This window comes from Pecten maximus, chromosome 19, assembly GCF_902652985.1.
Source record: "Pecten maximus chromosome 19, xPecMax1.1, whole genome shotgun sequence".
In the NCBI taxonomy this organism is placed as follows: domain Eukaryota; kingdom Metazoa; phylum Mollusca; class Bivalvia; order Pectinida; family Pectinidae; genus Pecten; species Pecten maximus.
Genome location: NC_047033.1, coordinates 24,056,632 through 24,072,377, shown reverse-complemented (window position 1 = coordinate 24,072,377; position 15,746 = coordinate 24,056,632). Strand labels below are relative to the sequence as shown.

The 15,746-nt window shown below is 35.2% G+C and overlaps 1 protein-coding gene and 1 long non-coding RNA gene across 2 annotated transcripts in view; one reads left to right on the top strand and one right to left on the bottom strand.

Moving 5' to 3' along the window:
• Positions 1 to 1,610: 1,610 nt before the first annotated feature.
• Positions 1,611 to 6,238, bottom strand: LOC117317760. Its single transcript, XR_004530239.1, has 2 exons — positions 5,764 to 6,238; positions 1,611 to 1,984 (listed from the first exon to the last, which is right to left on the bottom strand). It is a non-coding gene; the product is annotated as an uncharacterized LOC117317760 (long non-coding RNA).
• Positions 6,239 to 11,690: 5,452 nt separating this feature from the next.
• LOC117317758 (voltage-dependent L-type calcium channel subunit beta-1-like) overlaps positions 11,691 to 15,746 on the top strand; it is a 102,026-nt gene continuing 97,970 nt past the window's right edge. The window contains exon 1 of the mRNA XM_033872673.1: positions 11,691 to 11,873. Within this exon, the coding sequence (XP_033728564.1) occupies positions 11,817 to 11,873 (57 nt within the window). The 5' untranslated portion in view covers positions 11,691 to 11,816. The remainder of the gene's footprint in view (positions 11,874 to 15,746) is intronic.

Genomic DNA, 15,746 nt, shown 5'->3' with positions numbered 1-15,746 from the left:
ATACGCCATCAAAAAAATAGTCCGCCTTTCGATTATGAAAATATTGTGTTTTTGTTGCAATTTGTTCACATAAAATAAATATGATTTGAATTGAATGATTGTATTTAATATTATTTTTACTTTAATACTTCTTTCTTTTTGTTTTATACAAAATTAAACAAAAAAGACCGGAAAATACGGAAAATACAATGGCGTGGTGCATAGGCGGGATCTCCCGGCTGTTCTAATAATTTGGCGTTTCGTCGTATACATGACACATCTTTCTTTTTAATAAAATTTCTCGTTTTCTCGATATAAATTTTTTAAATCAAGGTTATGTAAATATATGAATTGAATAGATTTTTTTAAATTTTCATTGCGGCTATGAATACCAGTAGCTAGCTACATATCCTCCGAGGCGCGCTACCGCGCGCCACGGGATATGTAGCTAGCTACTGGTATTCATAGCCGCAATGAAAAATAAAAAAATCTATTCAATCCATATATTACTGGTATTGAATACCGGGTATCTAGGAATCAAATGTAGTCAACAATTCATCATTTAATGTAAAAAAAAAATCTTATGATACATATTTGAAACCAAAGGCAAAGACACCCAAGAAAACAGCAGAGAAGAAGAAACCGGCAGCAAAGAATCCACCAAGCCTAAGACTAAAGGCGGTCTATATAACGTAGGTAACAAAGCTTGAAGAAAATTCTAAATGCTATATTGCAATTATTTATAAATAATAATTAATTATAATAAGACAATTAACAGTGATTAAGTAGCTAAACATATTTTGTCAACAACTTAACATCCTAATTTTTTTTAAGTTCTCCCCTGGATTTTATTAATTAATTTATTTATTATCCCTCATGTTTTCCTTATATACTTATACTAAATAAAAACGTTTGTAAAATGTTTAAACTTTTAAATATATAACTGCGATGATTACACAAATCCATGCAGAAACGACATATTCTTCATATTTGCTATATTGGGGCTTTATCCGGTTTGGATGGAATAGCACGTGTACATACATGGTCCGCTGTAAACTATCTCTAGTTTTCGAATTTGAGGTTCATTTGTTTTCGTGGTTTATGATTAACTTCAGAACCGGAAACATAGAGTTGTACTAATGAAAAAACAAACAAACTCTAATTCGTCTAAAATTAAGCCTGGTGATCCCCAGGGTTCATTTTTTGATACTTTGTCCTCTTTTATTTCTCATTTTCATCAACGACATTGTAAAGAAATCAATTCTGTTTTGAAGCTATTTGCATATGATCCTTTTTGTATGATATTATTGATATTCTAAGGATAAGTGCTTTTTTTAATACTGATCTTTACAAAATCCACGAATGGTCTGAGAGGTGGCTTGTCAATTTTAATCCTCCTGATAAATCTGTAACCTGTTATCTTAGACTGTCTTAGACCTCAATCCGACCTATTAGAAGACAGAAGAAGCACGTGTTGTTAATTGGTGCCATCAGAGACCTATATACTAAAATACTAAATTAATATAGGTATCTGGTGCCACTAGGCTGACTAGCTAAGTTAAAATCCATATCTACACTTGCAGGCTTCTTCTATGACAAACACGCGAACAGCACAAAATCAACCAGTTTCATTAAATGTAAAATGTAAACTTTATTTATTCTTCAACAATTGAGGAACAAGTTATATCAACTTATAGTAATCACGCTTGATGGCCCGATTGAAGCGCGCGAAGGGCGGGTCCATGAGCGAGCACAAAGGGTATCCACGTGCTGGAGAACGTTATGGGATGTAAGGCAACAATTACGTATATAATACTGATCTCGGATACCGGGTATCAAGGAATCAAATGTCAACAATTCATCATTATATATATATATAAAAAAAATCTGATGACATTTCCAGCTAAGAAAACCAAAGGCAAAGGCACCCAAGAAAAATGCAGAGAAGAAACCGACAGCAAAGAATCCACCAAGTCTAAGACTCCGACGAAAAAGACCACTTAGTCTGAAAAGAGAAAATTACTGGAACTAGAGATCTATATACCGTAAATTTTAGCAGAGGGGCTAATGTCCGGGGGGGGGGGGGGGGGGGGGGGGGGGCTTTTGTCCTACACTCGAGAATACAACATCAATGAAAAACCTACCAAACACCTGTGTAACAGCTGATTGTTTATGTAACAGTTCAAGTAGTTGTTGTTGGAACCGGTTGTTTACATTGCCGAAGCCACTGATGGCATATGTATATGTAGCAATTAAAAATCATAAAAAAAAAATAAACGTATTTAGGGGCTAATGTCCGGGGGGGCTTTTGTCCGTACCTCAAACTTAAGACCCCGTTAAACAGTGACACTAAAATCCCTAAACAAAAGAATTGTCCCACTTACTATCCCTAACTTTTGTTTCAGTTCGCCCAGGTATCACACCTTCACGCCTGACTGCCCCCAAGTAAACTGTCGAATTTTCGAGGCAATCTGCCCCTTTATCACGACACAGGTAAATAACATATGATCACATATAGAACATGGAACAGTTACACAAATATTGTGGGTATGAACCATAATAAATATCGTTATGTTATGAAAACGATCCCCTCGGTCGATAATTATTTCACCTAAGGCCTATTGCAATTAATTAGAAAACATCTTAGGTGGTGTACAGATGGTAAAAGTAAATAAATAAATAATATAACTAAAGGAATAACATCTGTGATGGCAGCGCGTGCTATGTAGTGACGAGAATTACCTGTAGAGCCGGGGGGGGGGGTTAGTCATGCGTGAAGGTGTGATACCTGGGCGGACTGAAACAAAAGCCAATGATAGTAAGCACTTCTTTTGTTTATGAACAGAAGTGTCACGTTAGTTTGTTGATAACTACCAGGTAGTGAAGAAATTATGTGAATTTGTGGTCTAGAGAGGCCTACTTTGGGCAGAGACGTATATATATATATATATATATTTTTTTTTTTTGTATCATCATCATCATCATCATCATCATCATCATCAGCATCGTCATCATCATCATCATCATCAGCATCGTCATCATCATCATCATCATCATCATCATCGTCATCATCGTCATTCAATATAACATCATTTTCATGCTATACATTCACTTACACGTGCTAATTCATAATTATTTGACATAGTGACCAAAATCACTATTGTCATCACACCTATACAAACATAATTAAGTCATCATCGTCATCCTCAACCTCATCATCATCATCATCATCATCATCATCATCATCATCATCATCATCATCATCGTCATCGTCAATCAATATAACATCATTTTCATGCTATACATTCACTTACACGCGCTAATTCATGATTATTTCACATAGTAACCAAAATCACTATTGTCATCACACCTATACATACATTATTAAGATATCATCGCCATCCTCATATATACGTCTCTGCTTTGGGGTTTTAATTAAGTTTCCCTACCCTATTTCTATTTATGAACAGAATTGATTCATATAATATTAATAATATTAAAGGTGGTTGAAAATCCTCCCATCGTTATATCTAGAGAGAACATTTCACTAAGCCGAAATTCTGACAATATGTCCTGTTATACATCAACACTAGAATGCCTTCACGCAAAATGCAACAGCTATAACTATTACTACTTTAAACTTCCTTCAAAACATCAGCTTATTTTATAAATGTCAGTCGGGGCTCTTACCAGGCTATTCAACCGTATCCCAACTTTTGGAAATTTACCAAAGTATTGAACTTATAGTACTGCTCTGAATAACCAAGACTGAACATTGTATAGTTTTATTGCAATCTATCCAAATCTTTTGATAGGGTTTGGCATAGAGGATTATTATATAAATTAGAAAAATATGGTATAACAGGTAATATTTTGAATTGGTTACAAAGTTACTTATCAAATAGAAAACAAAGAGTTGTTTATAAAGCTAACCAATCAAACTCACTAAATCTATCCGCAGGAGTGCCCCAGGGGTCAGTACTGGGTCCTCTCTTATTTCTTATATATGTACATGTAAATGATGTTGCTCAAAATATGTTAAGTATAAGCAGACTTTTTGCTGACGACACATCAATGGGTAAACCATCCGCAACCACTGGAGAAATTAAAACTTGTTTGAATCATGATCTATCTATTTTGGAAAATTGGTCAAAGAAATGGTTAATGAAATTCAATGCAGGAAAAACAAATATCATCTTGTTTTCAAAAAGACGTAATACTACGTTACCCGATATTGTATTTAAACACATTACTTTGCCATTTGTTCAACATCACAAGTTCAAGTTCAAGTTCAAATGTTTATTAGAATGTCAAACACCTTACATCATATAAAATACATCATAAACTATTTCTCTCAAAGTAAGTTATGTCCAGCCATTTATGACTTATTTAGACACTTCAAAACAAAATAATAGTATAAGATATTGCATGCTAAAAGTTAATAAGGTAAAGCTATCCAAAGCTATTAAAAATGATACAGTAAGTAGCCACGTTATGTTACATGAATAAAAAGTTACGAAAAGTTGCTTATTTTCCTCCACATAACATAAAGTTGATTGGCGAGAAGATTTGGGGGAGATCTATCTACAAGATATTTAAACTGATTAAAACTGCCCATACTATTAAAATCAACATATTTGTTAGCATCAACTAAAAAAGACCAGCGTAAATCATCATAAAAATTACATCGTATTAAAAAGTGAACTTCGTCTTCAACCTCATTTGATAAACGATATTTACAGATTCTGTTTTTATGGGTCATCACACACATCTAGGTCTTAATTTCTCCATTGATGACAGCTGGTCATACCAGAGACCTATATTAAAGTTTTTTATTTTTTATTATAGTATATAGGTCTCTGGTCATACCATATCGACCGTATTGCTAAGACGACATACAAAAAAAACCCTAGTATTATTTAAAAAAAAAAAATCAAATATTTAGTGTCTAGATATTCTTTATCTGTACTTTATAAAACATATATTCGTCCCTTACTGAAGTAGGTATCTGTAGTCTAGGATGGGTGTTCTCAATAAGATTCTGAAAAACTTGAGAAAGTCCGGTTACTCGAGCTCGGTTACTTACTGGCCTACCCATATATGCATCAAGAGAATCACTTTACTTTGAGACAGGATAAGAACTTTTATCTGAACGTCGCAAACAAATTAAGCTATCAACACTTTTCAAAATAAAAAAATGAAATGACAGCAAATTATCTGTTAGAATTCCTTCCTAGACTCCGTTATGAAACATCAGCATATCCTACTCGTAACCAAAATGACTTCACAAGCCCAGGATGTAGGACTGCATTACTTAGAAAATCTTTCATACCTCCATCTGTAACACAATGGAATTCCCTTAACTCTTCTATAAAGACATCTCGGTCTCTTGTTTCATTTAAAGCTGTTTACAACATGATGTTGTTTCTATTCCAATTTGTTTAACAGTAGGAGATAGAAAACTTACGATTTTACACACTAGACTAAGGAATGGATGCAGTACTCTGCTATATGACCTTTATAGAGTTAACCTCAGTGACAACCCTCTATGTTTATGTGGGACAGTAGAAAAATGTACGTCACTATTTCTATACATGTCCATTTTACTCTATTGTAAGAAATCACCTGGTAAGAAATCTTAGGGACCTAAATCTCCCAGAGATACTTCTTATTGACACACATTCTTCTTTGGGGATATCAAGATATCACTTTTGAAAAAAAAAAAAAAAAAAAAAAAATAGTAAAACTTTTACCTTTGTATGTAAGTACATTAAGGATACAAACCGTTTCTAGTAGTCTTGATTAAAAAAAATCAGTTTTTGTGTGAAAACCTTGGTTAATACTCTTGAGTAATTCAGGGTACAGAGAAACAACTGTCAACAAAACAAATAAATTCAATCTATTTAATCCAAAATTATCTTTAAATGTACATGTTAAGACATGACAAAATGTATTTAAGTTAGGGGAACGCTAACTAAGTTGTAAGAACTTTTTTTAAAACCTTAATTTAGGACAATAAAATATGTTTAAACCAATCATTACTACCTAATTAAAATAATAAATTAACCTATCACTAATAAGACCAATGGTCTTTTACAGGCCCAATGACAAAATAAACAGAATATAATGATCTTCTGTTAGCACACACGTGGTGGGGAATCACGTGGTCTGAAGTTGATGAGTAGCACAAACTCAAAATGGCGGCCACCAGAACAGAAAGCATAAACGGATGTACAACACTGAAAAGTACTCATTACATACGTTTTTTTCCATAGTTAGGCTACGAGAATATGCTCTATTATAATCTAGACATATACATGCCTCATTTGTGCTGGAGCAATCCCGTAGTTTATCCATAGGAGAGAGTTACCGGCCTTCGGTTTGGTGACACCTTGTAACATCGTTCTGACAGAAATGTGAAAATCTACACTATTGCAGCCTGCAGTTTGGTCAAATAAGCTGGACGATGGTAATGTTATAGGTATGGAACGGATTTACATAGCTGATCTATAAGATTAGCATGAATTGCTGATATTACATGTTGACAATTTTTATCGTATTCTGAGGCTGCCATACCATTTTACGCATGCCCGTGTAAACGCTCGTGTCCGTCACACCTGTTGATCACGATACTATGCCATACCTGTATGGGCTTGCTAATTAAGAAGGAAAAGGCAGATCTAGACGCCGTTAAGCTAGAAAACCAAGACCTCCGGCTAAAACTGGACGATATAGAGCAATCTAGTCGGAGGCCTCTGGTAAGAATATCTGGGATCCCCGAATCCCAATCTGAAAATACAACTGCTCTGGTCCTTGGCGTCACGGATAAGGCCGGTATATCTGTAAGTGCTGATGACATTGAACGGTCACACCGCGTTGGGAATCCCATGAAAACGAGGTCTAAACCTCGTCAGATAATAATGAGACTAAGGTCTTATGAGACTAAACGAACTCTTTTAAAATCTAGTAAGAAGTTCAAAGTGTCCTACTACAAAGTCGGTGTCGAGGATCTGACCAAACACGGCGACAAGCTTGGGTTTCACTGCCACCAGTTAGCGAAGAATCCATCTAATGCATTGGTCCAAACCTGGACCTGGGACGGGAAGGTGATGGTGAAGGATAAATCGGATAGGATTCATCAAATATCCCAAGAGAAGGACCTGTGTAGGTTTGGTCACGTCATAAGTACTCCCGAATGACATTACTCGCCACACGATGACCAATAATCAGAAAAATTCTGAGTATCAACTGTCAGTGTGCAAACTCATGTACATTTTATTAGTAAACACAAGACGTCGCATATACATATATCATGATATTGATTGTAACATACTTACCTATAATCACATATGACGTCACATTGGCGCTCATGCTATTGTTTGTAGCGCACTTACCTGTAATCACATTATTATGACGATATGATATGACGAAAGAAGGTGCATTTTGGCGATTTACTGGATGAGAAATAGCGGATTTAAATATAGATAGAGAAGGAGACGATCTTGTTTCCAAGTTTAAACTGTTTCAAGAAAGTAAAGTTGATGGTAAAAAGGAAGATCGAGCGCTGTTAAGTCTATAATTTGGAACCTTAAAATCATTTCTGATTCTTAATAAATAGGGGGTGTTAAACGCAACAATAGGTCATTAAGACATTGAGGAGTGATACTATTTTTCATTTTGGATAACAGTTGTAGTTTCCTCGTTTTCCTTCTTTCTCATAACTTTTCTAACCATGTTTCAAAACAAAGAGCAGTGATATTCACATATGATGGAAGACCGGTAATGATATGTAGTGCTTCTCTTTGTGTCTGTTCAAGTAATTCTGATTCAAACTGAGTACACCCATCCCATAATTCGCAGGCATATTCAGATACTGGTTAAATAAAAGTGCTATACATTTTCAACAAAGTTTTCATATCAAGATTTATTCTAACTTTCTGAGTGCATTATTGTATTTTCTTCATTACTGATGTATAAATAAAATCGACATGATCAGACCATTTCCAAATGGAACAACACCCAAGTGATTATGTGTCTCAGTTAATTTAAAAACTCCTAACCAAAGATAATATCAAGCTGGCATTTGTATTTGTAGAATTTGTTATAAACAAAATTTCCGTTTTACTAGGATTAAAACTTACTAGCCACTGATTTGCCCAGGAATCAAGTGAGTTTAAGTCTTGATTTAATTCAGTTTCAATTTCAGCACATAAAGATGACGATTTCGTAATACATGTAGATGTATCAACGGCGAAAAGACGAGATGAAGAACTTAAAAATTTCAGTGATATCATTGATGTACATGTATATTAAAAAAAGTAAAGGACCGAGAAGAGAGTCCTGAGGCATTCCTACCTTAATGCAACCAATGGAAGAATCAGAAATGCCGGAGTACCCGGAGAAAAACCACCGGCCTACGGTCAGTACCTGGCAACTGCCCCACGTAGGTTTCAAACTCGCAACCCAGAGGTGGAGGGCTAGTGATAAAGTGTCGGGACACCTTACCCATCCCCCCCCCCCCCCCCCCCCCCCCCCCAAATGCAAACTCTCTGGTTTCTACGATAGAGATAATTTAAAAAAAACCCATTCTAATAGGTTTCCAGAAATACCGGTATACCATAAGATTTCAATTTTGCCAGTAGACCTAAATGACAAACCCTATCAAAAGCCTTTGATATGTCACAACAAACAAGACATGTGTGCTCTTTTTTTCTCTAATGCAATACAAACATCATGGTACATTTCAATTAATTGATAAACAGTAGAATGACCTGGCATGAAACCAGACTTGTGTTCATAAAAGAGAGAATTCATGATGAAATAAGTGTGAACATCTTTAAAAGTAACCCCCTCAAAACTTTGCCTACGGAGGATGATAATGATATTGGACCACGGGGGCATGACATATATATCAGAGGTATTTCTGACTATTTTTTAATATAAAACTAGACATGCCCCCGTGATTAGACGGTAATTTGATGGAGAGTGCCTATCACGCTTTTTGAAAAGGGGCATAACTTTCACTGTTTTCCACGCAGGAAAAGTACAGGTAGATGGTGACATATTGTATAATAATGTTAATGACTTCCAGACAGTATTAGATGTGAATTTCAACATGTGATGACTGATGCCGTCACAACCAGACGCTTTATCTATTTTCAAAATCTGGAGAATATCACTGACTTCATCGGTATATCTAATACTGTCACATACACTTTTTGTTATGTTCGGAATACCTGGTACATGTACTACTGTGTTGCTATCATTAACTTCTGTGATTGAACAAAATTATTTATTTAAAAGATCTGCTTTCTCGTGATTTTCAAAAACAGCATTGCGTGATATGGGGTCAACTTACGAAGGGATGGTTTGAGTAGAGCCCGCAGATTTCACAAGTCGTTTATCAAGTCTCCAGTACGATCTAAGGTCAGTTGAAGAGTATTGGTCAATTATTGAATTCTGTGGACATCTTCGTAAAATTTTAATCGGGCATGTTTCTTCATATTATTAACTTTATTTCTTTGAATTTTGAACCAATTAATATCTTCTAAAATATTGGTAGATCTAGCTTATCTTTATAAACGGTCTCTCATTCTAATATTTTACGTAGTTTTTACGCAACCGGTATATGAAACCATGGACGGAGATGAAACCATTACTGCTTAAAGAAAAAGTGTCATCAATAACCTTAACCAAGCTGTCAACGACACCAAGACTGTGATTCTGTGTGAAATAGCTAGAATCTAGAACTTGTGACGTCACAGCCAGAGAGCTGTCATTCAGTGTGTAAATTGCACACTTTGGGGGACGATATCTCGATCTGGATGCTCACCTGAGGTTACGTGGCCGACACTCTAATAGACAGAGCTATCGCGGCGTTCTTTTGGATCAGTTTCAAAAAGGGGCGATTTGAATCGCTCATCGGGATGGTGGGCGAAAAATCAAAGAAAAAGAAACAAAAACAACAATACACATACATATTCATGTTTATTGCGGATATATCGATTTTCGTTTTGTACTTCAAGACAAAACAACAATTATCACTTCTTCCGCAAGAGATTCGTCTATTCCAGGTAGTTTAGATGAAGAAATCATCTATTGAAAAAAAAGAAGATATTAAAAGCACTACATGTGTATAAATCAAAAATCAAAAGTAGTCGCCCTACTTATGTAAGAAACATTTATACACATAAAAAAAACTGTTGAATTACATGTAAAATGTCATGTTTTCCAATTTATATTTTGGCACTATATACAAAACTGAGCTATCTCTACAATACAATCAAATTGCTGGTACACTTATAAGACGGAAATATTGGTACAAACATAATCCTGTCAATGAACTAACGATAAAGATTAAGCATTTGAATAGACAGACGAAAACGGTGAATTTTCCTTGCGAAATTCCTGTCATACGGGCATATATCGGATCAGATATATCCCAGAGTTTAAATTTTTAAATGATTTTAAAAGGAACGGATCAGCAGACGAAGCATGCTTCTTTGGCTCAGAAGGTACATCCGGGGATTATCACGTCGGAGATCCGGGTTCGATTCCTGTCAGGGTACTCGACAAAATAGAAAATCTTCTTTTCCTGAAGAGTGTCCATGTTTAGCGAAGAATAATTCAATGAAGAATGAGTAGTTTAGGGGGCACATGCACACAAGATATAATACAGCATGCTTAATTGATTGTATGACTAATTATATGCATAAAATCATGTGATATTAATTAAAACACCAAAACATACCCGCCTTCTCAAACTGCCAAGTCCTCATTCGCTTCGATAATCCGCAACTGCACAAATGCATTTGATGCAGCTTAATACATAATTAATTTTGACAACCCCCCCCCCCCCCCCCCCCCCCCCACACACACAACTAGCTTATCAATATCAATATAGTTATATAATTATTATAATTATGCTTTCAATTTGAACGAGAATAAAATAATATATACGGACTGCTATAAATCGATTTCTTGAAAAGACCACTATACTATATTGTAATGATATTATGCCTGCTGCATCAATTATTTATCGCAATATCTGCTTTTTCATAACACATTCAACAAAACTATCTGAATGAATTAGTGACATAAACACTGCCTGAATGTATTTTTGCCATTATTTTAAGATTAATCATACACAGATATAAAGTAGAACTCAATAATGTTGTGTGTTGGAAATACATGAAACTAGACTAACACAAGAAATATCGATGTCTGAATGTTTACAGATGCAACTTCATTTTTTTTTTTAAATAAACATATACCTACCATTGGAGATATTGCTGGAACTTAACCAAATATCATTTTCATTCGATTTTTTTCGCACTGAAATTACCTTCGACACGCAATAATACCTCAGCCAATCAGATGTCTCGTAACATTTGTGCTTCATGTCGTCACGGCATCTCATGTAGGTTTGGGAAACGAAAGGGTTTCTTAATAATTTTGAAATGTTAAGCTTTATCATAATTGAAAACCATTGAAATATATTGAATAAAACGATACATCGATAATTCATATAAGTATATGACACCCAGACAAGTATACATGAAATAAAAAAGAAAAATTGATAAAAATTATGTCGATATTTATTTTCGGAATCGAGGATCACTGTCCCTTTCGTGTCAAGTAGAGATACCTTCATCCTGTTATGATATTCATTCATTTGAGATTCCCGTGAGCCAGACGAGTTTGTAGGGTTCATCTGGTGTCGTGCTTTCGAAAAGGTGGACACCGGAAAGAGGAGATGAATTCGCGTTCTTGTTAAATGGACACACACTTATTCGTATGGCGCTGAATCGTGAGAAGTCCCGAGCAGCAGTGATGTTATGGCTGATCTTCCATCGCAATTTTCAGAGTTAACCGATATGCCTCCTGTATCTCAGGTAAAAACAGAACGAGACAATGGTTTATCTTTATCTTATTGTATTTAAACAGATATGTGCCAATATGACTCCCCAGATTTCTGATACATACGCTTATTTCTATCGCTGTATCTCGCATGCTGACATTTGACAATCTGGGGGGCGCCGATGGGGGCATGCTAGTTATCGAGTAATGTTTGTTTATTTACGAATTTGGTCATTATTTTAGTGACAAATCTTACTGAGTTGAAGAAAGCTACCCATCTAAATATTTTGCTCCGTTATGTTAAGATATGTTGACATGATTGAACTATGTGATTATTTCCTGTGTGAAAGAACAGGGAAAACTCATTCCTGCCCTAGCAAGTGCCCCGACAGGAATCGAACCCAGTTATCTGATGTGATATAATCCACGGTCCTACCTCCTTAGCCGAAGAAACCATCTTCGTCAGCTGAGTGACATAGCTGTATTTAACACTATGGACAGTCACATCAACCCATTGCTTTTACGCATGCTTTGTGCTGTTTACATAAACTGACAGATATTTATAAAAAAAAAGTACCAACATTGCAGAATGTCGGTTATTATGCAGATACAAGGTTTCAGGGAATTTTGGGCCAGGTGGTATGCACTAATGATATATCATAAACCTTTAACTACGCATCTGGTCTATACTTTAAATTGGGTTGTATCTGTTTAATGATCTACATTGTATGGTTTTTGTAACACAGCTGATACATGGTTGGACGTACTGCATAGTTCCAACAAATGACTACATGACTTTAATTGTCAAACCAAATCAAATTAATGATAGCAATGATATATATATATAAATGATGTTCATTCATGGTCTGCAACAAACTTCGGCTTTATACTCCATCTTCTAAAAGAAACAAATGCAATGATAAATGTACATGCAAGTTCCGAGTCCTGTACTCATAGAATGTTGATGGGACCAACCAAATTTTTGGAAAGACCTAAAAGAATTGATATTGTAGGATTCATGGTTTCTGCAACACACTTGGAAGGGACTCGTGAAAATAAATTGGGGGGGGGGGGGGTGTTATTTGATGCAACCATGGGATATGATAATAACTAAATGCTTAATCTGCTCTATATTTATATTGCATGATCTCCAGCATCCTAAATTGATATTAGATTGTAATGATGCACATAGTGTAAGTATTGTTTGTGTCACTTAATCAACGGAGGACACATATATATACGTGTCAGAACCCCAAGTGTCTTTGGTTGAGTTACTGCGGTGATGACGTCAGACGGTCACTGTTGGCGATTCCGGTCAGGTATAATCTAGAACGGTTCAAAATTACCTTGGGAACATTACATCAACAAATTGTATAACTGCATCTGGAGAGTGCCAAAGTAGTGGGTGAATTCCAAGTGTATTGTTGGGACAGTGTCGGACCAGAAAATCAACTGACTTGATTCATCCTGTTATCATAAATTCAGAAAAAACAAAACTACTCATACATTTATAAGTTCTATTGACCTGGGACTACACCATTTTAAGAGGAACTATTTCCATAAGTTGATCTTGCAAACATCAAATTTTCTCTTGCCATCAGTTGGGAGGCAAGAAATATAGATATTCTGGTTTAGAAATGCATGTTTTTAAGAAAGATTTGGAATCTTAAGACAAAAGAAAAAATGGAAATGGAAAATGAAGTTGATACTAGACATATTTCATTAAAATGATAATTAGAAAAAATGGTCACAAGCAAAGTGATCAAATTTATTGGCTATATGTTTATTGGCTAAACTGATACAGTTCATCTGAATGTGACCCTGATCGTGGATCGCCATCAACAGATGAGTTCAATCAAAATTTGTCCCTACATCCACAAAGCCCCAATAACTCTATGATATAATTATTTTCCACCTAGTACATACAGCTATGAAATATTGTTGCTGAAAACAAAAATCAATTGTCAAAAATTAGTCATTAGAAAGAATTCAGATATATCTAACTCCTTGAAAAAAGTGAAAGATACTGCATGGCCATTGATTATGCAGTTGCAGGGTCCATTCACAGTTGAGAAAATATCAAAATAATGTACTATATTGTTTCCGTGATATCAACTATATCTATATCCATGTACTGAGATTTGAAGAGCTTGAACAAGAAAATATTCTGCGACAGTATCTGGAAAGTGATGGAGCTAACAAAGGTCTGTCTTCACTTCCTTCTTAGCATCATACACAAACTTATTTTTAGCAAGGAATCTGGTTTTGCGTGTAATGTTGATACATGGTCAGATTATTTAGCTATGTGTCAGGTAGAGAGTACGTTCTGTCGGGACTGACGAGGTGCTGCACCTACAGACAAATACAAGACAGATTTAGAGGTAGAACTGTTAATAAAACAAAACATTTCTGAATGCCGCATAAAAAAACCTCCTAACATTTCCAAACTTTTAATTGTCTAATCTCCCGCTATGAACATCAACAACCCCAAATAAGAAGCTCACCTGTTAAATCACACACATATGTGAAAATTTGCATTTAACCTTGCAAATTACAATTGTGTCTCCCAAGCGGGTTCTGATATGTGGCGTTCCACTGTATAGTGGTTTACGTATCTGTGGTATACTTACATTTTGAAATGCCCCTGTTATATTGACATAAGGATAAAATTGATTAAGAAATATTATGTAAGACATCCAAGCATGTATAAATTAATTCAACTTCTTACGTGTGAGAATTTGTCGGAAATAAGAAATCTTGGCAAGTATTTGTTACAAGCAAACAAAAGGAGATCTGAGCTGATTACTGCGACTTAGTGTTTACTCTCCACTGTATGTGATGGTGTGTGTGGCGGTGTGTGTGTGTGTGTGTGTGTGGCGGTGTGTGCGAGTGTGTGCGTACGCGTGTATAACTGTTGTTGTCTTTGTATTATGTTGTTCTGTATATATGTTATAACTGATAAGTCAGCTGACTTAAAGTAATAAAGAACTTGAACTTGAACACCACTAAGATGAGCGGTCTTGTCAGCTGCCAAGTCCTGACCTGTAAAAAGATAAATTACTCAAATTAACACCAGAATCTGCCTAATGTGAACAAGTAGTTATAATTCATTGCTTAAACATCCCAGATTAAAGGAGAGAAATGATATAATTTTGTGCTCTGTAGTGCAGCAGCACTTAAACATTTTATCGAAATTGAAAATTCAGGATTTATCCCTTTAACTTAATTAAGTCAATATCTTCAAAAAAATTTATCTAATGTCATAAATTCCTTACCGTAATTGTTATTTGAATTATTGATAAATAGCATGGTCTACATTGTTAATATATTTATGATATTATTTTTACATATATTGATATGTTTGTTGTAACTGTGCATCCTATGCCTAAAGGAACTGTGTAATCATATGTAAACGTTTGGTGTTAATTACTGCCTATAATTATATGTAAGCATATATGCATTTGGTGTTAATTACTGTCCTGGACTTTGTACTTAACATACTGTTGCCCATTCCACATTAAACTGAGTTGGCATTTGTAACCAGGTTGGGTGAAATAGTTCATCCAGGTTGTGGCCATTGGTCATGATCACAATATTCTATAGAATGGAACCCCATTGTCTGTGTTAGACACTGCCTATATGACCTAAAACAAGCAAACAAAGTGCATAAATGATTATACAGTAGATAGCTTAGCTATATATAACTAATAGACTATTTTTGTATTTGAATAAAAAAAATTCCAGGAAAGTAATTTTTAATCTGGTGTGGTATATATATATACATGTATAATATATATATAACTTAGCAACACAAATGACGAAGAAAGACATATATATAACTTAGCAACACAAATGACGAAGGAAGACAACTTTTTGACTCGTGCCCTGACCGGGCCTCAATCTGGTGT